At 41.5% G+C, this 27,069-nt stretch overlaps 2 protein-coding genes across 8 annotated transcripts in view; both read left to right on the forward strand.

Moving 5' to 3' along the window:
- zswim8 (zinc finger, SWIM-type containing 8) overlaps positions 1-2,528 on the forward strand; it is a 73,156-nt gene extending 70,628 nt beyond the window's left edge. For all 4 annotated transcript variants that reach the window (XM_060926273.1, XM_060926275.1, XM_060926272.1 and 1 more), the window contains exon 27: positions 1,038-2,528. In XM_060926273.1, coding sequence (XP_060782256.1) covers positions 1,038-1,241 — 204 coding nt within the window. In that variant the 3' untranslated portion in view covers positions 1,242-2,528. The remainder of the gene's footprint in view (positions 1-1,037) is intronic.
- A 3,509-nt stretch (positions 2,529-6,037) lies between these two features.
- ndst2a (N-deacetylase/N-sulfotransferase (heparan glucosaminyl) 2a) overlaps positions 6,038-27,069 on the forward strand; it is a 346,042-nt gene continuing 325,010 nt past the window's right edge. For all 4 annotated transcript variants that reach the window (XM_060926282.1, XM_060926279.1, XM_060926277.1 and 1 more), the window contains exon 1: positions 6,038-6,192. The gene's annotated coding sequence lies outside the window, so the exon portion shown is untranslated. The remainder of the gene's footprint in view (positions 6,193-27,069) is intronic.

A 27,069-nucleotide genomic window follows, 5' to 3' on the forward strand; every position in this document is an offset into this window, starting at 1 on the left:
ATATGATTTGTGATGTATCTCAATTTCTGTTGCATACAAAATGGTGTGGGGTGTTTTTTTTTTTTTGGTCCCTCCAACCCAGTATGATCACTTCTATCATTTTCATCCATCATGAAAAACACTGTTATTCTCGTTGTAGATTGTTCACTGTTCAAATATTATTAGCCTGTTTAAGGGCTGAAAATGATTACTGTAAAGATCTCGTACATTTCGGAGCTAAATAGAAACAGCATAATGCTGCTGTTGTTCATTCTGACTTAGTTTTAATATTTGAACACATTTGAGTATTTTTAGAGTTTACAGGTCTTGGGCCGAGCTTATCGGTGGACAGATTAAAATTTATTAGCTAGACCAAAGAAGTGTGCTTGCATCAGTCTCATAAAAAAATATTTAGAAGCCCGGACACAACTTCATGCCAGGTGTCCGTTCGTTATTTTAGAAAGAAAGAAAGCACAACTTTATTCATCACACACTTGTGAAATTCCTCTCTGCATTTAACCCATCTGAAGCAGTGAACACACATGTGAGCAATGAGCACATGCACACCCAGAGCAGTGGGCAGCCATGCTAACAGCGCCTGGGGAGCAGTTGGGAGTTAAGTGCCTCGCTCAAGGGCACCTCAGCCCAAGGCCGTCCCATATTAACCTAACCTGCATGTCTTTGGACTGTGGGGGAAACCGGAGCACCCGGAGGAAACCCACGCAGACACGGGGAGAACATGCAAACTCCACACAGAAAGGCCCTCGCCAGCTGCTGGGTTCGAACCCAGAACCTTCTTGCCGTGAGGCGACCGTGCTAACCACTACGCCACCGTGCCACCCGTTTACTCATGGCTTGTCTAAGGGTTTTTTTTTAAAGCAGGAATGTCTCTTACTTTGGAGGAAAAAAGGCCCATTTGAAAGTCTGATTAACATTTTGATCATGATTGCAGAATTGTTTAGTATAGAACCACAATCCATATCCTTGAGTATCATTTGAGCTGTTCTGCAGTGCAAATCTGCCTAATTTCTCTCTTTTTTCCTTCATTCCTAAAACAGTACATCAACTATCGGCTGATCCATCTGACCCCGGCAGACTATGATGACTTTGTAAACATAATTCGAAGTGCTCGTGGAGCATTCTGTCTCACCCCGATGGGCATGATGCAGTTCAACGATGTCCTGCAGACCCTGAAGAGGGGGAAGCAGACCAAGGAGCTGTGGCAGAGGATCTCGCTGGAGATGGCAACGTTTTCACCCTGAGAGTTCCACACACCAGCAGGCACTGACTGACTGACTAACTGAACTGCAGCTCACCTCAGAACTCAGCCTGAGCCTCAGTGAGCCACAGCGCCCCCTGCAGAACCCAGACCCATCACTGGCAGCACAATCAGTCCTCCTCTTGGTCCGGTATTACTCCAGGATGTGCAATCTCATGGAGTTTCTGAGACATGGGAATAACTCGTGTCAAAAGGATCCTTCCCTTATTATTGAACCCATTGTCATGTCTTTTTTGTTTGTTTGTTTTTTTCCCTTTTGTGTGTGTGATGTCAAGTAACTTATGACTAGTGTTTTATCTTAAAATCTGTTTTTTTTTTTTCTCTCCTTCACAATGTTGATGCTCTGCTTCACTGAATTTTAGTTATATGGTTATTGAAATACATTTTTTTTTTTCTTCATTAGTTTTGTTGATGTTTGTTGATTCAAATTTGAATAAAAACTAAATGTCAGACTCATACTGCAACATTCCTGTGCTTTTGGAGGAGTGAGCCTCCACCGGGCATAAAGGATTTACAGCGTTGGATACTAAGTGTATGAACGAGGGAAGAACATCCTTTATTAAAAGAAGTAAAGAGACATTTAATAGGAAACAATAATCAAGTACGGGTGAGGATTCTTCTTTTTTCTTTTTTTTTTTTTTGGATATTTTGTATAGTGTGGTGTGTGCAGAGAACAGTTTGAGGAATGAAAGTGACTGCTATCTGAGTTCCCTTTTCCAGCTGGCTGTTGGTGGTGAGGGCTTGAAGTTTTGGAGCACAGAAGTTTGGCTGGACCAGATTTTTTAACCTACGTGACTTTTTTTTTCCAGAATTTATCTATTACAAGTCCACTGCCAACAGGCTCTCGTCCTTTCACTCTTTTTTCCTCAACGTTTAAACGTCAGATACTTTTGATTTTGTTTCCTGTGCATGTGTATTCCTCATCAAATGTCGATGCATATACACAGTCAAAATATTCAAATTTCTCACATCTCATGAATGTCTGTCTCCCTGAGGGGGTCCGTTGCCAGGTTCCTGTGTTCCAGCCTCAAGTCCGGCACCCACTTTGGAGCTCATTAGTAGGGAATGATTGTAGAAATTGTACTGTGATATTTTTGTATTCTTCAAAGTGTAGCTTGATTGGGAAGAAGATATATAAATATATATGAATATATAAACTGTGCTGATTGCAATTGGTTGTAATCTAGACTAAAGGAAAAAAAAATGAAACAGACAAAAAGCAATATTGAAAATGTAGAGTTTACTTAATAAAGATGACTCAAAACACTAATTTTGTGTGGCTTCTTTGTTTGTTTTTTTCCATGTTGTAAATTACACATGTGGGTTTGGGTTTAATTTCCTGTTTGAGGATTTCCTCTTTATTTCTGGTCACTGAAAATAAATCCATAGAAAACTGACCTCTTAAAATGGAACATGATTAGAACTCATTCCAGCCTTGAGTTTTCTTCACAGTATATAAACACACAAAGCACAAATGAGGAAACTGCATTATATTTGCAATGCATTTAACACTGGATTTAAAATCTATTGTGGATGTTTAGAGTGGAATAATTTATTTTAAAAATGAGGCATGTCAAAGTAAGTTGGACATTAGAAGAAGAAAGAGGAAGGAAAAAGATGTATTGAGCTATGAATGTAATACATTTTGTAAGATCTATGAGGCAAGATGATGATGTCCGAGTGTACTTGTATGGAAACCGCATTGGGAAATTTGGTGGAGCCCCAGTTGTGGGTGAGTTTTTGTGGGTGTTTGTGTTGGGGCGAAGCCATGGTCTACTGGTTAGAGAAGTAGCTTTGGGACCATAAGGTCACTGGTTTGATTCCAGCAGGACTGCCTTTCAGATTTTTCAAGTGTAGGACTTAAAAAGAATTTTCCCCAACACCCAATTATTTTTGTGAAGTGGACCAAAAGCTACTTAATTTGAATCACAGACTTCCACTTTTAGTAGTTTTTTTTTTTCTCTAATGGAACAATTAATGAATTTCGGGCCACATGGCCCTAAATTCTCTGCCATTGTAGAATCTCTGCTATTTTTTCCTGTTTCACCATGACCCAATTCAAGATACTACATCAGACATCACGTGGTGGGCTTTCCCCGTTCACGCAAGGCATTGTGGGATACAAATCTGAAACAGGAGAGAAAAATGGAGGACGTGAGTGTGCGAATGAAATGTGAAAGACTGACAGAATGTGAGAAGAAAAGATGTTATGTTGTGAAGAAAAGGAAACACAGGACCAAGCTAATAAATATCAGCAGTCAGTGAGCACCTGGGTATGATTGGCTGTTCGTTTAGCGACAGAATGATGTAAGGGTCAGTGCATGGTCAAAGATAAACCTGCGCATGCGCACATGGACTTCCTCTGTCTGCTTGACTGCACGAAGGGAGCGATTTCATGCACATTATTTGCTCGGGAATCCCCTCAAATAATTTCCTCGCCACACAATGGCCTGATATTTTGTGAGATCTTACAGAAATAATCATATATCACAATGACCAAATTTCAGACGGAACTAAATTTCACCAATTTTATGAAATTGAAAAGCTGTCTCGCTTTAACTGCTCCGGGTATGTTGTACATCACTCTGGATAAGAGCGTCTGCTAAATGCCTGTAATGTAATGTGTGTGTCAGTAGCTCTGAAGTGTGTCCAGCATTTATTTTGGCTCTGTCCTGTTGTAAAAACATTCTGGATTGAGATGCAAATATACATGGAAGGAAAAAAACAAAAGCATTGATGTTGAAATTCAACCCTACTGGAAACATCCATCCATCCATTATCTGTAGCTGCTTATCCTGTCCTACAGGGTCACACCCTGGACAAGTCACCAGGTTATCACAGGGCTGACACAGAGACAAACAACCATTCACACTTACGGTCAATTTAGAGCCACCAATTAGCCTAACCTGCATACCTTTGGACTGTGGGGGAAACCAGAGCACCCGGAGGAAACCCACGAGGACAACATGCAAACTCGACACAGAAAGGCCCTCGTCAGCTGTTGGGCTTGAACCCAGAACCTTCTTGCTGTGAGGTGACAGTGCTAACCACTACACCACCGTGCCACCCCCCTACTAGAAACAGAAAAATATAATTTGTGATTAGTTCTTTATTTTTATACTGACGCTAACACAACAAATGGACGGCATGGTGGTGTAGTGGTTAGCACGGTAATCGCTTGTTTCGCGTGGTCAAGCAGACAGAGGAAGTCCGTGTGCACATTACACGGTGGGCGGCACAGTGGTGTAATGGTTAGCACGGTCGCCTCACAGCAAGAAAGTTTTGGGTTTGAATCCAGTGGCCGGCGAGGGCCTTTCCATGTGGAGTTTGCATGTTCTCCCCATGTCTGCATGGGTTTCCTCCGGGTGCTCCGGTTTCCCCCACAGTCCAAAGACATGCAGTTAGGTTAACGTGGGGTGGCCTTGGGCTGAAGTGCCCTTGAGCAAGGTACCTGACCCCTGACTGCTCCCCGGGTGCTGTTGTATGGCTGCCCACTGCTCTGGGTGTGTGTGCGTGTGTTCACTGCTTCAGATGGGTTAAATGCAGAGGATGAATTTCACTGTGCTTGATGTGTGCATATGACAAATAAAGGTTTCTTCTTCAAATGAAAGAAAGAAAGCACAACTTTATTCATCACACACTTGTGAAATTTCCTCATCTGAAGCAGTGAACACACACACACACACCCAGAGCAGTGGGCAGCCATGCTAACAGCACCCGGGAAGCAATTGGGAGTTAAGTGCCTCGCTCAAGGCCGTCCCATATTAACCTAACCGCATGTCTTTGGGGGAAACTGGAGCACCCAGAGGAAACCCACGCAGACAACATGCAAACTCCACACAGAAAGGCCCTCGCTGACTGCTAGGTTCAAACCCAGAACCTTCTTGCTGTAAGGTGACCGTGCTAACCACTACACCACCATGCTGCCCGAATGAAATGGTTAGGGAAGAATCTTATATTTTTTTTTCCAAGGGATTTTCTGCAGAAATGTAAAAACCTAAAAACTATCCAGACTGTATAGTTTGTTTAAACTTTTTTTCCCCCTCATAATTAGTTTACAGAGGTGCTGTATTACACTTTCTCTCACCAGGGGGCGCAATAAGCCGAGTTTTGAACTACTAACTTGGGTTTAATTGACTCTGATCTATTTATCGATACGCTTTAGGTTTTTGATTCGTTAGATGAATTAAAATCTTGTGATTGAACCGTAACTAATCTGAGTAAACCACAGGCCATGTTTTACACGTGGCTCCACTCTATGCATGACTGTACTGATATAAATAAATACACAGCCTTCAGCTAAGCAAAATCTCTTACTGATGTACAGAGACCTGCTCCTGCATGCAGTATTGGATCGGATGGTGACAAAAACAGCCCTCTTTCAGTAAACTATCAGCTGTAACACAAGCTTATAACGTACAGTGAGTGATTTAACAGTTTAGAAGCAGCTTCTTCCTACAACTTCCCTCCATGAGCCCCTTACCTGAACACGGGGAAAAAAAAAAAACACTAAAAGGAGGCGCTCTATTATGGACGCTACCATCGTTCACTTTTCACGCAGGGGAGGCCGTAAATCTCTTTTAACCGTTTCGAAAAAGCTAAAATCCGTATCGTTGAATCAGCTTAACTTAAATAATAGATAAAACCCTAATATACGAATTGAACATCATTTTAAAAACATGCCTGCAAAAATATCCGTGTTTACGTTTTATTAAACTTGCACTCTTACCCTGTTTGCCGGGCTGATTTGGTTGAGTCCAGAGTTTGGGCCTCAGGAGGAGTCGCGAGCCAGCAGCATCACACAGCCGGGCGAAGATGGCGGATTTCTCAGGCGATGCTGTCAACAAGACTTTGAATTAACAGCTCTTTCAAAACTTACCCGGTGTCCTGAGACTTGTTTTTTTGGATAGCCGGGCTCTTGGAGAAGTCTTATTGTGAGTAAAGTTGTATTCAACCTGTTTTCATGTTATTTCTTACACTCCTTTTCCTTCTCTGTGGTTACTATGCTAACCTCGGTAGCGTTTGTTTGTGTGTGAGGCGAAAGGGGGAGGGGGGGTGGAGGTTTCTCTTCTCTTCTCGCCGGCTGACTAAAAAAAAAAAAAACTTATTAAAAACGTCGCCGTGTCTTTATTTTAGCTCTGAATGGTGTGTATTTGAGTTATAGGAAGGAAAAAAAACTCGTATATATGAGTTAACACGGAGTTTTGTTGAATAAACCGGTGCTGAAATTGGCGCACGAGAGCGTGCTGTGTGGAAACTCTGGAGAAGATGCTGAAAGCTGGAGTTTTGTGGTGTTTTTTTTCCTTCTTTCTTTTTCCCTTTTCTCATCCATCTACTGTTTAATAAAATATTCAGACCATTCTTGCTGTGTGTTAGTTTGGATTAAAAGTAACGCGGTACGTGAAGAAAACTCCACACAACACAAATGCACAAGTGTGTAAGGAGTGAAGCTAACTGCTTCACTCTGAGACTGAGGGAATACTGTGCTGCGGGTTTTTTTTTTTAATTTTTGTTTTCTCCTATTTGGAAACTTTTTTTTTTTCATCTGATCTCCAGGTGTTGTTACTTTTGCATTAAAAAAAATCTTCCACGCAGTTAAATGTCGTAATATAATGTGATTTACAATCAGGGTACAAAGTTTGTGTCACAGGGGTCCAATTGATTCAAACTGGTTCTTGTACCAGTTTTTAAATGAAGGACAAGTTAAAGAACAGATTTCAGGTAATTTTTTTGACACGTGTGTATGGTAGTTTTGTGTAATCTGCTATAAGATGGGAGAAACAATGAAGTGATTCTCAGAGAGGACTTTTTTTTTTTTGACAATTCAGAATCCACTACTTCCATAGTGCTTGGCTGTAAGCTTTGTGTTAGTTGTCTCTAATATTTATGTCCCAATATCTTGACAGCATTTTAGGATGAAAATAATCATTTTAGATATGTTATTTTATATTGAAAAATTATCTGTCTCGGAGAGGACATTTTTTTTGACACAATTGCATACTAATTTGATCAAAATAGTCTGAAAACTTACTGGCATTCAACATTAAAACTTAACTATGTTTCCAATGATATGGAACCAAATATGTGTTTTATGGTATAAAGAATGATTTAAGTGCATCCCTTTTGGAGCTACCTGTGGTCAAAAAGGCACTTTTTCTAAATGACACGAGTAATTTTGCTAAATATGACACATTGCCATACATTCACCAAAAATAACGTTATCAACAATTTTTTTTTTTTTTTGCATGGTAAATAGCGCTATCACAGGGCTACAATACACAACCAAGTTTTAGTCAAGCCTTTTGATATTGAAGATAATAAGTGTTAAATGTGACTTTTAGCTTGCGTACCCTGATTGTAAAACAACCCATATATTATATTCACATTCTTTTAATGCAAGGACTCTTATTTCCTGCTGGACGCTATTTTTTTTTGTTTTGTGACTTTTTTTATTAATTAAACGTGAAGAAAATCTAATTCAATACAATGCTCATACTTTTTTTTTTTTTTAAATTTGTCTTTTTGGTTGAGTACAATAAGTATAACACAAATCCCCAAGACCTGGATATCAGATTAAAAGCGTAAAATACGACAAAACACACAATGTGTAAGGCGATGAATGCTGCACGATATTCCTGTAGTTTTACTCCTGATGCAATTTTTTTTTGAATTTGTTTCATGCAGATTTGTTTACAGAATTAAAAAAGACGTGTTGCTTTATCCTTAGTCCAAACTAATACTGCACTTTGCACAAATCAAATCTTTGTGTCCGACTTTTAGTGAATTGATTTTGATCCTCATTGTCAGTCGTGTCAAACACGTGTTGTGGTGCGTTCAGGAGGAGTTAAAGCACTCTTGATTTATTTAATCAGGATCATAGCTCATGTTTGTTAAGTCTAGACAGATTATAAAACTTGGTTTGTGAGTATAGTGAAGACACCTCTTTCTGGAAGCTCAGGGATGAGCTAGATGCTTTGTGAAGTCAGATTGTTTTAATGTGCTGAAAGGAAATGTAGGAAAATACAAACCAGAGTAAATATGTATGCGTCTGGGTGCAGTTTCTTTTCATATGACTTTCTTTTCCCACAAGTTTGCTTTGGGAGTGCATTAAAGTGCATATCTCAGGTAAATTCAAGAGCAAGATCAGTGTAATTCTCCTATTTTATATTAAACTTTGGTCAAATATCTGTCACATTTTGTGCAATTTTTTACCTTGTGCAATACCAGAAAAATTCAGTTGAAATCAAGCCATTGGTCCGCCTCTGAAAAAACTTGGCATTTGGATTTCCTGGCAAACACTGATTTTCGTGACGTCGTGTGCGGGACACCTCCTTCTGAATCCTACGTCAGCACTGGTTCGTTTATGAGAAAACGACCTGGTGGTTTTCTGCAAATTTCTTCAACGTTATCACGTAATTATTAAAATGGTTAACAGATGTATCGTGGGAGGGTGTAGCAACACCAATCTTGATGGGATTAGTACTCATCGTTTTCCGAAAGACCGGACAATGAGAGAGAAATGGGAGCGCTTGGTCTACACAGGCTGTGCACTGAAACCGTGCAAGCTCTCGCGGCCTGCTGGCGCTTCCGCAGGTGACGTCATGAATCTGGCTCCAGACTCCCTTGGGATTTTTCCAGACGTGTTTTATTTTTTTCTGCTGTAGACAGATGGCCTTGTGCAAAATTGGCCTTGTGGAAAATTACCCTTCTGGATGAGTGTGTAAAGGGACATACTTTCATATTAAAAAAAAAAAATGAAATTGGTCCAGGATATGCACTTTAAGATAAGTAGGACCTGACCTCTGTGCTGGGGATGGCAGAAACTATGGACTGCCATTACAAAAATTGCTTTCATGAGTCAGTGGTACTTAATAGATTAATTTCTGCCAGTGCCTTGAACTGCGTTTCTTTTCAAGCATTTGAACATGTATTGCTGAGAAACTCCATCGATGAGATGAAGTCTTTTAATATGTTCAAACCAAGCTTGCTCCAGGTATAGCCTAGATGTGTAGATCATGTTTTAGGATCAGACCGTGTATCTGTCCAATATCTCAAAAGGAAGCTGCTCCAGCTGCATGTTGGACATTTTTGTTTTTAGAGACCCCATCATTTATTAAACCGGTTTCAGAGAGGACAAGCTAATGCAGCCGGTTGTAGAGGTTCAATTAGTCACGGTAACTCTGATTTGTTAAAATCTTTCAAGCAAGTTGAGTCATTTGCTCTGAACGAAATCAGCCGTGCTTCACGTGATTTTCATAACTGCAGTGCAAATCCACAGCTCAGCCGAAAGCAGTGTATTACATTTCGCTCTTGTTCATCATTGATGTTTTCTGTCCTTCGTAAATTAGATGCATGATGACAAATACTGAAGAAATGGACAGAGCTAATTAATGGCTCCATTCAGATTGTCACTCAAAATTCAATTTATGTGCATATCTGATCGGAATCCGATCAAATGCAGCAAGTCTGAACAGCAAAAAATCATGAGATCTGATTTATACAAATCCAGTTCAAACGTTTTTGCAAATCCGTTTAGGTCTGACTGCTCTGCGGTGGGTTTCTCAAAAGCAGCGTAGTACTAAGATCATAGTTCAATGGTAGAGCGAGTATCACAATGAACACTCTCTCTCCTAGTTAAGATGCTCTTGGTGTTAAGAGGCTTTTGGGAAACCCACCCCGATCGGATTTCAGGTGTTTTCAGGGTGGGTATCTTATTTTATTTTTTAACATCTATGATTTTTGACATCATGTAAAGTTCATGTTTGCATCACGCGTACAGGAAACATGCTAGTTTGGTGGCACACAAAATAAAGCGGAGCAGGCAAGCCTCCGTCTCTGACGCGCTTTCATTATTATTTTTTTTATAAAATCTGCGATGGTGCCATATAGTAAATAAGCAATCCTATTTCATTACCATCCATTTTGGTTTGTACTTTTGAGCGCAGTGTCATTACTATAGCAACCAATGTGAATAAGACTGAAAATGAATTTCTGCACACACACACACCAGATCTGATCACTTGCAATATATAATGTGGACAGTTAATCAGGAAGGTCTTATTCAAATCGGACATGCAAAAAATAGCCTCAGTGAGGCTGTAGTTCACACCTGTCGAGGCCCATAAAGTCATAAATGATTGGTGGCGCCGCCATCTTGACAACTTTTATGCACACCCACCTGGGGAAGATTGTGAGAGAGTTTGAGCAAAATCCAATCAGTCTTGTAGGAGTAGCATCGATTTTTGTAAATTGTGGATGGGCAATACGTGATCATAAGCTTATCTGGCCTGCGGCTGGATGAGCTAAAAAAAAACGGATTTGCACTGACTGTGTGAACCTAGCCTGTTAGCGAAATTACAATTTGAAAGCGAAGCATCATTTGGTTTAGTGGGCTGTTTCACAATCGGGGTATACTTTTTGGGTCTAGAACAGTCCAAAAATCAAACCTTAGATTTTTGTGTTTCTCTACTGCCACAAATGACCTTTTGAGATGGAAATCAACTGCGCAGGATTTCAGAGCTATAGGTCATGATATTGGGATGATTTTCCGTTTCAGAAAATTGCCAATTCTGTTTTGTGATTTTTGCCAGTTCTGTTTTTTTTCCCCCCATTTTCTGTATTGAGAGAGGAAAAAATTTCCATATATACTGATAGTTTTGGAGTTCTGAAATCCATAAAAGTAAAACTTGACCAATTTTTTAAAAAAATTCAATTTCTGTGTAATTATAAACTTTGAGTTACGGAATTTGCGGGGGGGAGATGGAAGTTGAAGAAATGTATGATATCACCACTGAAAGACATCAAAATGAAATAAGACATGATGTGCATGATGAAATGTCAACATACATTCTAAGTACTCAAGCCACAGAAATAACAATGAACTGATGACTAATGAAACAGACCGGTAACCGCTTCAGCAGGATTCACCCAAACCAAGCCTCAGTATCACAGTTCGTACAGCAGCATTGTGAGCTGCGTTATATTATCCAGGATGAGGTGTTCCTGCTTATAATCCCTGGATATTTTTTTTAAATTAAAAATCCAATCAGTGTGCATACTGATCATAAGCCCTCGCATCGTTTACAACATGGCAGGACGTTGATAGTTTGTTGACAACCTGGTTTACACTGAGATTTGATTTCTTTTTCACAAAACAAAACCAAATATAGCTGTGTGGATTGAATTTCTCAGGTTTTGAAACTGGATGCTAACAAAAAGTTTTCTGTTTCAGAATGGCAGTTGTTTCAGACAAGCAATTCCATGATTTCTGCGTGTGTTTTTTTTTTTTTGTCATCACGGAAAGTCATCCTTAATACTGGGTATGTTACTTGTGGTGTGAAGACAGCATATTATATATTTCTAAAATTGACCCACTGTCTTATAGTCCATAAGAGCAAAACTGTTGAAATGGATGTAATTAAGTACAAAATTTCAAGTACTGTGCAGCGACGTTTGTTTGTACGTAGAAGGTGGTAACTGTAATAACTGAAGTAGTTATGATCCTTGTGGTTTTCTGGTGAGGACACTTTTTGACAGACTCGTGTTTTAACCACATGTGAAGCTCTGCTGTAAATGTGTCTCACATCTGTTTCAAGTCCTGTGGTTTTTTTTTTTTTAAACTGTGCAACAGTGGAGCATTCTGCTTCAAAATAGACTAATTTTCTAAAAAGGAAAAAAAAAAATCATTTACAACTTCATCATATGGTGAGTGATTTACAGAGAGGACATTTTTGATGGACAAAGGATGCTGTCTGAGGGACTTGGTTTATAAAAAAAAAATGTAACTCGCACTGAAATATTTTTGTTGTGAAGGTGTACGTCCCAAAGTAAAACCTAGTTAATGCTTAAAAAATGCAATTCTGAATTTAACCAGTAAAATCTAAATGTAATAATTAAATGAAATGACCACAAGGTCAAAACAGCCGCATTTGACTCTTACAGACACACGTTTATAAGAACGTAAGAGACATTAGGTCATCCTTAAAAAAAAAAAATCCGTTTCCTGTCCACTGGGTGAGCAAAAAAATTTTCAGTCGGGAGGGAGGGATTTTTTTTTTTGATTATATATGGATGGATAAGAAATTGCAATGCTGTGTTTGCTTTTTCTTTCAGTACTTTTTTATTACAAAAGCAGACACATTTAATACAATATGACAGTTTAATCAACTGAAACTTATACAAAAACTTGAAGTTAGCATTTTAAATGCTGACTGCAACATTTGCAAAACTTTTACAAAGGTACTTAAAATGTCCGACACACGGACTTTTTGTAGTTCTAAATCGACCGTTAGGCCTAGTTCGGATGAAATTACACTATTAAAATGATCACTGAATGATTTGTTTTTCTGAATCTTGACTATTTTTTGTTGTTCGCTAGAATACCATTTTGCGATTTCACACTTAAGCAAATGTTTGAAAACTCCGGATCTCCTTCCTTCATGGTGGCTGCCATTTTTTTGTGCCGCACGGTGCATGCGCAGAGCTGATTCGACAGGGCTTTCCACAAGCGCCGGCTGCGGCCACGCAATTAAGTCCAGCCGGCTACTTTAATGACTATTTTTGTAGCCCACAGGCTCTAAATATTAATTTTCGATTTTAATAAAATTAAGTGTTTATCTAACGGACTGACAATGTCAAACTGAACCGCACTCATTTAAGTTGTGATTCGCGCGGTTTGTACCGATAATAACCACAAATTCCCTGCCGACTTCGTTGATCAGGGGAGAGTAACTCATCCGTCGCCCCGACATGCGGTGTGCGCGCGCACTCGGCGGAGGCAGTGGTGTGCGCGCGCACTCGGCGGAGGCAGTGGTGTGCGCGCGCACTCGGCGGAGGCAGTGGTGTGCGCGCGCACTCGGCGGAGGCAGTGGTGTGCGCGCGCACTCGGCGGAGGCAGTGGTGTGCGCGCGCACTCGGCGGAGGCAGTGGTGTGCGCGCGCACTCGGCGGAGGCAGTGGTGTGCGCGCGCACTCGGCGGAGGCAGTGGTGTGCGCGCGCACTCGGCGGAGGCAGTGGTGTGCGCGCGCACTCGGCGGAACAAGACTACAGCGTGCATTTATGAGAGAATTCTCTAAAAATGCACCAGCTGCAATGCAGATTTGGACATGGCACAAAAAGTTCAAAGAGGAAGGCTGTCTGTGTCTCGGGCAGCGTGAATATTGAAAATTTATGGAATTGTTCATGGAATCCACGTACTTTTTGAATTTCTCATTCAAATTTTGAGGAATAAATCTTATCATGGTTTTCCCCAAAGCGTTTTAGCGTATCGGGCCTGATACGCTTGCTCTGCCTGCCGATACGCTTAGTCGCTTTAGTTAAAATCCGATACGCTTAGATTTATACTGATACGTTAAATTTCCTACCCACAAGTAACTAGATACATAGGAGAGCAAATAACAGATCCATTTACATACTGATCGATATTTGTGTTAAACAAGCGGTCTTTTTTTTTTTTTTCCAATGTATGTGTTGATTCTGTCAAAGCCATATGTCTGCGTGGTATGATGTAAACAAACTGTAATCTGTTGGCTATGTCAAGATCACGTGTTTAAACCATCCAATAAAAATATCGAAAGAAAACATAAGACATCCCGGAACTATCTGATTCATTATAAGCGATCTCATTGGCTGCCGATGTTGTCCCCCGTCGGATGGACAAAGCCGACTGATTTTAATCACAAAAGTTTGACCTAGTCTATCATTCATGAATGTGTTTATAAGTACATAATCTTTCTGCAAACTTAAATGTATGAATTAAGTTTTCCTTTAAATATGTTTTAATCTTAATCTAGTCCATTTAATAAAGTGCCAAAATTTAAACTTTATAATATGCAGTTGCCTTACTTTTCTTTTCAGTGCATCTTAGCTATACATATATTATGGTAATTGCATCAGAAACATTGTAAATCACTGCAGTTATAGTAATACAGCAACTTATTTCAAGGTGGCAGTTCTTAGGTTCAGATCCCTTTGCGATCAACATGATCGATTCTCTTCACTGGATTGCATAAGACGGAGCAAACCACTGTTCATATTTTCATGCACATTTTTGTTACACCACCACTTGATCATAGATAATTAAGGGATCCCTGTAGATTTTTAATCTATCATATACCTAAGTAATCTACTGTATAACAAAACAGTTTAATTTGCATGTTGAACTTTAAGGTGAAATTTCAAATGTGTTTACATTAATACTATTTAGGTCAGAAATCATTGACACACTGGTAAAATCTATCCTATACTCATGTATCTAAAACCTCTCAGAGACCCTGAAAATGCACCTGAGAGCATCTATTTTCAAAAAATTTTCCGGGGGAGCATGCCCCCAGACCCTCCTAGTTTGGGTTCGTGCTGTTGGTGCTCAATTGTCTGTGTATTATCATGCCAGAATTTAGGGCTTTAATTTTTTTTTTTCTGGGGAAAACACTGTTATATTGCTCAACATTTAAGCCTGTTCAGTTTCATTTGCCTAGACTATGTAGTTTCTAGGATATTTATATCTCAAATAATATAAAATTTTTTGAAACACCCTGTATATCGATTTTGGTGTGTACGTAAATGAAGTCATTCTAATGTTTGTAAACTAATGAACTGACAGATTAAACTTTCAATCTTTTTGTTCCACTTTCTAAGTGTTTTTGTAGATCACATTTTGTTAATCATTTGTTGTTTTGTATTAATTCCTAGTTTTGTAGTTTACCAATAAATGTCAATTGGCAATTGACATTGTAACCACATGAAAATCCAGGTCAAAGGTCCAAAATATAAAATGTCTACTGATATTGTAATATGTGGTAGATATTTACAACAAACTGCAAAAAAAAAAATTTCTGAATATCTCACTTCATTATCTGTAGCCGCTTTATCCTGTTCTACAGGGTCGCAGGCAAGCTGGAGCCTATCCCAGCTGACTACGGGCGAAAGGCGGGGTACACCCTGGACAAGTCGCCAGGTCATCACAGGGCTGACACACAGACAACCATTCACACTCACATTCACACCTATGGTCAATTTAGAGTCACCAGTTAACCTAACCTGCATGTCTTTGGACTGTGGGGGAAACCGGAGCACCCGGAGGAAATCCACGCAGACACGGGGAGAACATGCAAACACCACACAGAAAGGCCCTCGCTGGCCACGGGGCTCGAACCCGGACCTTCTTGCTGTGAGGCGACAGCGCTAACCACTACACCACCATACCGCCAATTCTGAATATCTGAGGAGAAAAATCTGAATATTTCAAGCTTGTAATTTTTTTATATATGCTAGGTATTTTTAATTCTGGTCTAATTTTATTTATCACAATAGGATTCCAACATTCCATTTCTGTTCTCGTCTTGTCTTCCGCTTATCCGGGACCGGGTCGCGGAGGCAGCAGTCTAAGCATGGAAGCCCAAACTTCCCTTTCCCCAGACACCTCGGCCAGCTCCTCGGGAAGAACACCGAGGCGTTCCCAGGCCAGCCGAGAGACATAGTCCCTCCAGCGTGTCCTGGGTCTTCCCCGGGGCCTCCTCCCAGGGGGACATGCCTGGAACACCTCCCCAGGGAGGCGTCCAGGAGGCATCCGAAAAAGATGCCCGAGCCACCTCAGCTGGTTCCTCTCGATGTGGAGGAGCAGCGGCTCTACTCCGAGCTCCTCCCGAGTGACTGTGCTTCTCACCCTATCTCTAAGGGAGCGCCCAGCCACCCTGCGAAGGAAACTCATTTCAGCCGCTTGTATCCGCGATCTTGTTCTTTCTGTCATTACCCAAAGCTCATGACCATAGGTGAGAGTCGGAACGTAGATCGACCGGTAAATTGAGAGCTTCGCCTTTTGGCTCAGCTCCTTCTTCACCACGACAGACCGGTAAAGCGACCGCATCACTGCGGAGGCTGCACCGATCCGCCTGTCGATCTCACGCTCCAGCCTTCCCTCACTCGTGAACAAGATCCCGAGATACTTAAACTCCTCCACTTGAGGCAGGACTTCTCCACCAACCTGGAGAGGGCAAGCCACCCTTTTCCGGTCAAGAACCATGGCCTCGGACTTGGAGGTGCTGATTCTCATCCCAGCCGCTTCACACTCGACTGCAAACCGCCCCAGTGCATGCTGAAGGTCCTGGTTTGAAGAAGCCAACAGGACATCATCCGCAAAAAGCAGAGATGAAATCCTGTGGTTCCCAAACAGGATTCCTTCCGGCCCCTGGCTGCGCCTAGAAATTCTGTCCATAAAAATTATGAACAGAACCGGTGACAAAGGACAGCCCTGCCGGAGTCCAACATGCACTGGGAACAGGTCTGACTTACTGCCGGCAATGCGAACCAGACTCCTGCTCCGTTCGTACAGGGACCGGACAGCCCTTAGCAAAGAGCCCCGAACCCCATACTCCCGAAGCACCCCCCACAGAATACCACGGGGGATACGGTCGAATGCCTTCTCCAGATCCACAAAGCACATGTGGACTGGTTGGGCAAACTCCCATGAACCCTCGAGCACCCTATGAAGGGTATAGAGCTGGTCCAGTGTTCCGCGACCAGGACGAAAACCGCATTGTTCCTCCTGGATCCGAGGTTCGAGTATTGGTCGAATTCTCCTCTCCAGTACCCTGGAGTAAACTTTCCCTGGGAGGCTGAGAAGTGTGATTCCCCTATAATTGGAGCACACTCTCCGGTCCCCTTTCTTTTTTTTTTGTCATTGAAATTTTTATTTTGTTTTTACATAGCAATTACAGAAAGAAGACTTAACATACAAAAACACATATCGGCGGCAGCAACACAGAACATGACATATCTCCCCAATAATCCATTCATAGGCACATTAAAGCACATACATACTACATACTCACAATAAGTATACAACACACCTCAAGTTCTTTAAGAGTTCACTCCAACACTATAATCAAAATGCACCCATACATGGCTAGCTTTACTTGGTTCCTTCTGTACCCTTGAAATCATGGCTTCAAAAGCAGCTGTCTCTGACATAAGTTGAAGCCATTCTTTTATTTCTGGTCTATAAGGACTCTTCCATTTTCGTAGAATAATCCTAGCCGCTACCAGAAAGCCTGTCATCACAAGTCTGCCTTCAGCTTTTGGTAGACCCACTGGCATCAAGGATTTATCTCCTAGCAGGCAGAATTGTGCGGATTCTGGCAAAGGTTGACCAAGCCAGTCCTCAAATTTTTTCAATATTGCCTTCCAGAAGGGCATTATTAGGGGGCAATCCCACAGTGCATGTAGAAGTGTACCCACCTCTTTCTTGCACTTCCAACACTTACTGTCCTTTATTAAACCCATTCGAAATAGCTTACTTGGTGTAAAATAATACCTATGCACAATTTTATAATGAATAAATTTGTTTCTAGCATCCCTTGTAGCTCTTCCAACATTTAAAATAATGTTTTTCCACACCTCCTCATTAATGTCTGTATCAAGATCTTTCTGCCACATAATCCTTAAGTTTTCACACATTCCCATTTGAATTGTTGACATTTTACTATAGAAAACAGATGCAGAGTGCACATGTAAAATAGGTGGAGCATTAAAAAACTGTTGCACTACATTATCCTCTTTCTTTTCTCTTTCCAAACCAAAAACAGATCCAACAGAACTTCTCAATTGTAGGTACCTCCAAAAATCCCCTTTATCATTTAAGTTGAATTGTTGTTTGAGATCCTCAAAAGACAGAAATGTCTGATCTCTATATAGATCCTGAACAATACGTACACCCTTCCCCAACCAAGTTGGCCATAAGAATACCTTTTTACCTATGCAGATAGATGGATTATTCCATATAGAAGAGTAGCTTTGTTTATATTGTGAAATCCCCAAAATTTTATGCACTCTTGCCCACGCCCATCGTGAATGATCTAAAATTAAATTACCCCCTCCTGCCTGAGTTTTCTGTGACAAATATTCTATTACACTAGATGGGCCCACAAGCCCCTCTTCAATCTTAGCCCACCCTGGCTTGGAGTCACCCATACCCCAATATCTTGCCAGCTTATTCATTTCAAAAGCAATATTATATAATTCCATGTTTGGAAGGGCCATCCCACCAACATCACGTGAGGCAAATAGTTTTTGAAGCTTGATTCTGGGCCTTTTCCCATTCCATAGAAATTCTGTAATTAACTTATTATACTGTTTGAAAGTGGCATTTGGAATATGTACTGGTATCATCATGGAAATGTAGTTAAATTGTGAGGAGACTATCATTTTAATTACATTAATCTTCCCCCATAACGTGAGGTTAATTACCCTCCACTTTTCCAAATTCAACTTTATCATCTTAAGTAAAGGGGACATATTCATGTCAATTATATTAGCCAGATCAGGGCACAGTTTAATACCTAAATATTTCATTCCAGTTTGGATCCACTTAAACTGGAACGTTGTCATTATGCTCTGACTGCATCCTTTAGATATTGGCATGCACTCAGATTTTTCCCAATTTATTGTATAGCCTGATAATGCTGAGAAAGACTCTATTGTAGATAAAACATTAGGAATCGACTGTAAAGGGTCCTCTAAAAGTAACAAAATATCGTCTGCATAAAGAAATATTTTATGTTCTTCTCCGCCATGCAAGATCCCTTTGATAGCACTCTCACCCCTAATTGCTGTTGCCAATGGTTCCAAAAATAGTGTAAAGAGCAACGGACTGAGGGGATCTCCTTGTTTTGTACCCCTTGATAAATGGAAAAAGGATGATATTATTCCATTTGTTATTACTGCAGCTCTTGGATCAGAATAAATAATATTTATCCATTTGATAAAATCTTCCCCACATCCAAATTTTCTTAGGGTGTAGTGTAGAAAGCCCCACTCTACCCTATCAAACGCCTTCTGGGCATCTAATGATATGGCCGCTATTGCATTGTTGTTTTTATGATTAAGCTGCATCAGATGCAATACACGTCTTACATTATCAGAGGATGATCTCCCTTTAATAAAACCTACCTGGTCAGAATGTATTAACTGTGGCAAGAGGTTTTCTAATCTGGTTGCCAGGACCTTTGTTAAGATTTTACAGTCCACATTAATGAGACTAACCGGTCTATAGCTAGCTGGATCAACAGGATCTTTATCTTTTTTGGCAATTAAGGATATTAAAGCTTCGTTGAATGTATTTGGTAATTTGCCAACTGAAAAAGACTCCTCATAAACCTCTGTCAAAATAGGTGCAAGAAGGTCACTAAATCTCTTATAGTACTCTGCGGGAAAACCATCCAAACCAGGTGACTTTCCAGCACTCATTGATTTAATTGCCTTTTTAACTTCCTCCACTGAAATAGGGCTATCTAGTAACTCCTTGTCATTGTTTAATATTTTTGGGAGGCTGATCTTAGAGAAAAAGGCATCATATTCCTTCGATTCAGGATTAATCTCTGATGTATATAACTGGTTATAGAAACTTGCAAAAATGTTATTAATATCCATTGCTTTAGTCATTAATTCCCCTTTCTTGTTTTTAATTGCTGGTATAGCATAGCTTGCTTCTTTCTGACGCAACTGTCTAGCCAGCAACTTGCCGGCTTTTTCCCCACTCTCATAATATGTTGTTTTAAGTTTGAATAGAGCATATTCTGCCTTTCTATTGTATATATCATTTATTTGAAATTTGAGGTCACAGATTTCCTTCAGCAATACATCATCATGTTTCCCCGCCAGTTTCTTCTCTAAATCTTTAAGTTGATTTTCTAAATCCTTAAGTTTGTTTCTTTGTTCTCTTTTCTTCGCACTGCACTGAGCTATGATCCTCCCTCTAATATATGCTTTAGAACTCTCCCACACCGTTCCTATTCTATCTACTGAGCCTATATTTTCAGAGAAAAAAGTGCTAAGATCCTCTTCAAGCTGGCTACAGAACACAGGATCCTGAAACATAGAAACATTCAATCTCCACCTACTCCCTCTCTTACCCTCTGATCCAATCAATACTCCTAAATGTACTGCTGCATGATCAGTCAAGGCTATCGGCCCTATGGAGCAGTCTGTGACATTATTAACCAATTCTTTGCTAATTAAAAAATAATCTATCCTGGATTGTGATTTATGTTTATGGGAGTAAAATGTATATTCTTTATCCTTCGGATTAACAAGCCTCCATATATCTGTCAGACCCATATCCTCCATCATAAGACCAATAGCCATTCTATCTTTTGGAATAATATTAGAAAAGGTGGTTTTATCCAGAGCTCCATCCAAAACTTGGTTGAAATCCCCACCTATTATTATAGGACCCCCACTATCATTACCCACTAAATCATTAATTTTATGAAAGAAAGATGGATTTTCTTCATTTGGTGCATAAATATTACATATAGTAACTTGTGCTCCATTGATTTTAGCTTGTATGTATATGACCCTCCCCTCATCATCCTTTTGCTGCTTAATAATAACACAATTAAGATTTTTATGTACCAAAATGGCAACTCCATGTTTTTTACTACTATATGAGCTATGGAATATTTGGCCCACCCAATCTCTTTTCAGTTTTGCAGCCTCTGATTCAACCATATGTGTCTCCTGAATAAGGGCTATTTGGACTTGTTGTGATTTAAGATATGATAAACATTTTTTTCTTTTAATGGGGTTGTGTAAACCATTCACGTTCCAGGATACTATCCTAACACAGTTATTCATTAGTGTTCTTTTTAACAATTAAGCTTAATACCATTGACTTGAGATGTATGAAAGCTGTGTGCCATAGAAAGTAAAATATATAAACAATAAGGGGAGTGCTGCCAAGCTGCCGATCAAAACAAAACACACATTGTCAAAAACCTTTCAGAACAAAAAACATAAAATGTAAACCCAATACCACCCCTGTGATACCCCCCACAAAACAGGCCCATGAGGTACGCTAAGATGATCAACAATAATCCCCTCCCCTCCCATTACCCTCCAAACCCATAATAATATCGTTGAAATGTTAAATATTCCCTTGTTGCTGACCTAGTCAGTAGAACTTTTATTCTGATATCACATTTTCGGACAATACTATCCTGATATTCAGCAAGCCATGTTGTAGTAGGCACTTCAAATCAATTGTCCACTCATATACTCACGTCTAAAAGTCTTAAGGAACAAAATGGCAAACGGCCACAGCGCAAAACGTAACAAATCCTTTCTTCTTTTCGGAATTTAATTATTCATCTGTTGACTCACGACCATTGGACACCTCCTCCTCCACATCTTGCTGTCCCGTCTGACTGTCCAGAAAGTCCATCGCCTTTCTGTCGTCCGTGAACTTCACTTTTTTTCCTCGCCAGGTGAAGCGCATCTCTGCGGGGAAGCCCAGTGTAAACCGCACGTCCAGTCTGTGTAGCCGACTTTTAACATCCTTAAACTTTCTCCTCTTTGCTGCCGTTTCTTTTGTCATGTCAGGGAAAAATGACAACTTGCAGCCTTTCCATGTTACATCTTCCTTGTCTTTATATTTCTTCTTCGCAGCCATCAACACACTCTCCCTCTCCAAGTAGCTCAGAAAGCGAATGATGATAGGTCTTGGTGAGAGATTGTCGGTGTTCTCTGACATAGTAGTCGGGACTCGGTGCACTCGCTGCAGCTGACCTCTGTCCAGTTCAATCCCAAGGGCCTCGGAGATGATAGTTCTCACGCAGTCTGACGGCTTGTTACCTTCCAGTTTTTCCTTCAGCCCGATGAGCCTTAAATTTTGGCGCCTGTCACGATTTGCTGCATCTTCCACTGCATAGCGTAACTCCTCGCAGGTTTTAGAACTCGTACTTGCCTCTTGGCGTAACTGAACGTTTTCGTCCTCAAGTTGGGAAATGCGGCTCTCCGCTTCCTCAAGTCGCTGCATAACACTGTCCATGTCCGTCCGAAGCACAACATTGTTTTCTTTTATGTCGGATATTTCAGTCTGGAGTGTCGTCAAAAGTTTCCCAACTCTTCCCATTTCCTTCATAGCTTTCTCCAGTGACTGCTGCATGGATGCTAGCACACTTTCTCCGTCCCCCTTGCTAGCTCCAGCCATTGATGTTAGCTTACTAGCCGCTGGTATGGCCGGGTTTTGTTTAGCCGCTGTTCTCGTCGACATTGTACATTAAATCCCGTCTTATAACAACTTTTGACTGATCAGCAGTACATTATAAGTCACTACTCAACGATGAAACGCATAATATATCGAATTTCAGGGTAAAATCGGTGGGTCTATGGGAGAGCTCCTTCTATGCGACCATCCTGCTCAATGATCCCACGAGACTCCTCCGGTCCCCTTTCTTAAAAAGAGGGACCACCACCCCAGTCTGCCACTCCAGAGGCACTGTCCCCGACCGCCACGCGATGTTGCAGAGGCGTGTCAACCAAGACAGCCCCACAACATCCAGAGACTTGAGATACTCAGGGCGGATCTCATCCACCCCCGGTGCCTTGCCACCGAGGAGCTGGCAAACCACCTCAGTGACTTCGGCTTGGGTAATGGACGAGTCCACCTCTGAGTCATCAGCCTCAGTCTCCTCAATGGAAGACATGACGGTGGGATTGAGGAGATCCTCAAAGTATTCCTTCCACCGCCCGACAATGTCCCCAGTCGAGGTCAACAGCTCCCCACCCGCACTGTAAACAGTGTTGGCAGAGTACTGCTTCCCCCTCCTGAGGCGCCGGACGGTTTGCCAGAATTTCTTCGAGGCCGACCGATAGTCCTTGTCCATGGCCTCCCCGAACTCCTCCCAGTTCCGAGTTTTTCCCTCCGCAACTGCCCGAGCTGCAGCACGCCTGGCCTGCCGATACCCGTCGGCTGCCTCAGGAGTCCCGGAGGTCAACATGGCCCGATAGGACTCCTTCTTCAGCTTGACGGCATCCCTTACTTCCGGTGTCCACCACCGGGTTCGGGGATTGCCGCCACGACAGGCACCGGAGACCTTGCGGTCACAGCTCCGAACAGCTGCGTCCACAATGGAGGTAGAGAACATGGTCCACTCAGACTCAATGTCCCCCGCCTCCCTCGGAAGCTGGGAAAAGCTCTCCCGGAGGTGGGAGTTAAAGACCTCCCCGACAGAGTGCTAGGCCAGACGTTCCCAGCAGACCCTCACCATACGTTTAGGCCTGCCAGGTCTGTCCAGCTTCCTCCTCCGCCAGCGGATCCAACTCACCACCAGGTGGTGATCAGTTGACAGCTCAGCCCCTCTCTTCACCCGAGTGTCCAAGACATAGGGCCGGAGATCAGATGAAATGACTACAAAGTCGATCATCGACCTCCGACCTAAGGTGTCCTGGTGCCACGTGCACTTATGGACACCCCTATGCTTGAACATGGTGTTCGTTATGGACAAACCGTGACTAGCACAGAAGTCCAATAACAAAACACCACTCGGGTTCAGATCGGGGAGGCCGTTCCTCCCAACCACGCCCCTCCAGGTGTCACTGTCATCGCCCACGTGAGCATTGAAGTCCCCCAGTAGCACAATGGAGTCCCCAGTCTGAGCACCCCTCAGTACCTCTCCCAGGGACTCCAAGAAGGCCGGATACTCTATACTGCTATTTGGCCCGTAGGCACAAACAACAGCAAGAGCCCTCTCCCCAATCCGAAGGCGCAGAGAGGCGACCCTCTCGTTCACTGGGGTAAACTCCAACACATGGCGGCTGAGCTGGGGAGCTATAAGCAAGCCCACACCAGCCCGCCGCCGCTCACCACGGGCGACTCCAGAGAAGTGGAAAGTCCATTTCTGTTATGAATCAGAAAAAAATAAATCACAGCACTTAAAAAAAAAAAAAAAAAAAAAGTACTTCATCTACTTCAACAAGCCCTGTGATGACCTGGCGACTTGTCCAGGGTGTACCCCGCCTTTCGCCCGTAGTCAGCTGGGATAGGCTCCAGCTTGCCTCTGTCCCTGTAGAACAGGATAAAGCGGCTACAGATAATGAGATGAGATCTACTTCAACAGTGTTACACAAAGATCGATCCATAACAGTTGTAAATGTCACTTAATTCCACAGGGTGTCGATAATGGTGGACAACCATGAAAGTCATTGCTATTATCGACACCTCACGTGACTTCTCAAACGCGCATTTAGATACAAAATAGCAACTGTCAAACGAAAGAGCAAGAAACAAAGTAGGTTTCGACAAGGATGTCATGAAGTATTGGTGAATTTGATCAGTAAAAACATGTTCATGATCTTTCCACCATGCTCACCTGCGATGATGACGTCCGGGTTTTCCTCAAATTGCTGATTGTGCTTTTAAAAAAAAAACATTCGTCTCAGATGATGAGCTGTCATCAGACAACAAGATTAACCAATAATAACTGTTGTAACAGAAACTCACCTTTTGTTTTTTATTGGTAAATCTGAAAAGGTGTCTAATTATGGACTGCCGATAATTGTAGCCACCGCTCTAGTGTTCATGCTACTTTCTGTGAATAAATTGATGACTAATATCATGATATGGTGCTAGAAAACTCTGCATGGTGACCGAAGGTGAGGTAATCATCTGTGAATATTCACATTTTGCTACATTCTGGGATTGTGGTAGTCCAGGGGCTGATGAATTGTTATACGAATGATGTGTTTCCTTAGATGTTGAAACATTAAAGAAAGATTTGGTTTGCTCGTATTTGTCACGCTGCGCTTCAAACTGATGGAATAATGCCGTCAAGCACCTGAGTGACTTTTTTTCCACATGCAGGTTTCATTTCCAAATGGGTAATCCATTACTGTCAACAATAAACAAAGCTAATAGTTTAATTATCTGTAGGGGCATTTCTAAGACAGTCAGGAATCAATAGATTAATCTTGGGTCATAATTAAGTCAAATAAATATCCTCCCCCACATCCCTGCTTCGTGCCCAGCCTTTAGGCTCCTGATTAGAGTAATGATGCAGGCCTAGAAATTCATATATTTTTTTTTTTTTCACCAGCCAGCTGGACTAGTTACCTTCCAAAGTAACTAGCCAAACAGAAAATCAACTAGCCAAAATTTGTTCATGTATGAATTTTACTTCTGTCAAAAATGATGTAAAAGAGAGTAGTTACCATTGTTCATGACTAATGTGCATTTATTTCAAGACCCGGGTATTTTGATACTGTTATACATAAATGAGAAGAACACAGAGCACCATAATATAATATCAACAAATAATATATTGGAAAACTTGGCAACTTGGTGTATGAGTATTGAAAACAAATATACTTACTATCATGACTACAGCACCCAAAATATGTCCAACATGCTTTCTGTATTTAACCGTTTGAGAGAGAAAGCATTAGGAGCTTCATACTGACTAGGAATCAACTTGAAAAAAATTAATTATTCCATAAAAATCGTATCGCAGCCAAGGCCTACCCTGCTCCCACGTTTGCTTAAAGTCCTTTGTCGTTTCTCCTTCTCGTACACTTTATCGGCGGCCTTTTTCTCCTCTTCAGACTGAGGTCGCTTTGTCCCCGTCTCTGGCGGTTTCTGTACACCTTTCAGAAAATTCCACATCGCAACGTAGCTTTGGTAGACGTAAACATCTACAACTGAATCTTCGCTTCGTGTGTGTGTGTGTGTGTGTATATATATATATATATATATATATATATATATATATATATATATATATATATATATATATATATATGTATGTATATATATATATATATTTTTTTTTTTATTTTTTATTTTCAACTAGCCAGCTGGGCTGGCTAGTGACAGGAATTAGCTGCCAAATGACACATTAAGTCGCCTCGGGTGACCGGACCACCGCGAATTTCAAGCCCTGTGATGTTACTGATGATGAATGAATGCGTGTGATGTGACTGCATGCTGTGTTATATACAAGGATATGTATGTACGTACGTACTTACTTTTCCTCTTCTTCCCTGGTGGGAAATAAGGCCCTGACCCGACGACGTCATTCTTGGTGATCCTTCGCTACTTTTTGGGCTTCGCCCCATGTAAGGCCCATCTCTTCAAGCTCTGTTCTTTGCCAGGTTGTTTTGGGTTGTCCAGGCCTACGCCTCCCAGCAGGGGTCCACTGTAGCGATGTCTTTGGTATGCGCCCCTGCGCCATTCTTAAAATGTGTCCCAACCATTTCAGGTGACGGCGCTTAATTTCCAGTATGATGGAATAGCAGGCCGTGTATCTATAGAGTTCTTTATTCGACACTTTCTGCAGCCAAAAGATACGGCATATCTTCTGTCCAAGAATATTCAAATTATACTTACTCGTTTCTCTCAAAACCTGGGCTGACTGTTTCATACATGGTGCGGACGTTCCATGCTCCTATTCTAATCCTTGCCTTTGGTCCGAGTAGGCTATCTCTCGCAGCTGTAACTTCACCATGGAGGCTTTCATGAGAGTTGGTCATGCTGCCACTGATTATCCGGCTCAAGTCTACCCTCAGACCAGATGTTTCACTTGTTGTCGTGGTTTCCGTAACTTTGTTTCTTTTTATGGGGTGGAGTAGTTGGCCCAACCCTCAACCTGGAGGACTAGTGGATCACTCTGTCTGGCCCCTACCGTTTGGCATGGGTGGCCCTACCAGGAGTTTGAGGCTCCAGCTGACATAGCTCTAGAGGTCACTGGGACACGCAAACCACCCCACCACGAGTAAGGTGGTGAGCCCGAGTGGAGCGGATATACAGGGATAAGGCACATGCAATCAGTATCCAAAAAGAGGAGGATGGAGCGCACACCTTGAACGGGAAAAAGGATCCAAATCGAATTTAAATCTTTGACTTCATTATTGCAGGTTAATTTTTTTTTTTTTTTAACTTGCTGTGAGAGTTGGTCCTGTTCATGTTTTATTCTTGATATTTTTAAAGGCTTAATTACTGATTTATGTGCTCATTAAAATCTATGTAATGATGGATATTTAAC

Source organism: Neoarius graeffei, chromosome 7 (assembly GCF_027579695.1).
Source record: "Neoarius graeffei isolate fNeoGra1 chromosome 7, fNeoGra1.pri, whole genome shotgun sequence".
Lineage (NCBI taxonomy): Eukaryota > Metazoa > Chordata > Actinopteri > Siluriformes > Ariidae > Neoarius > Neoarius graeffei.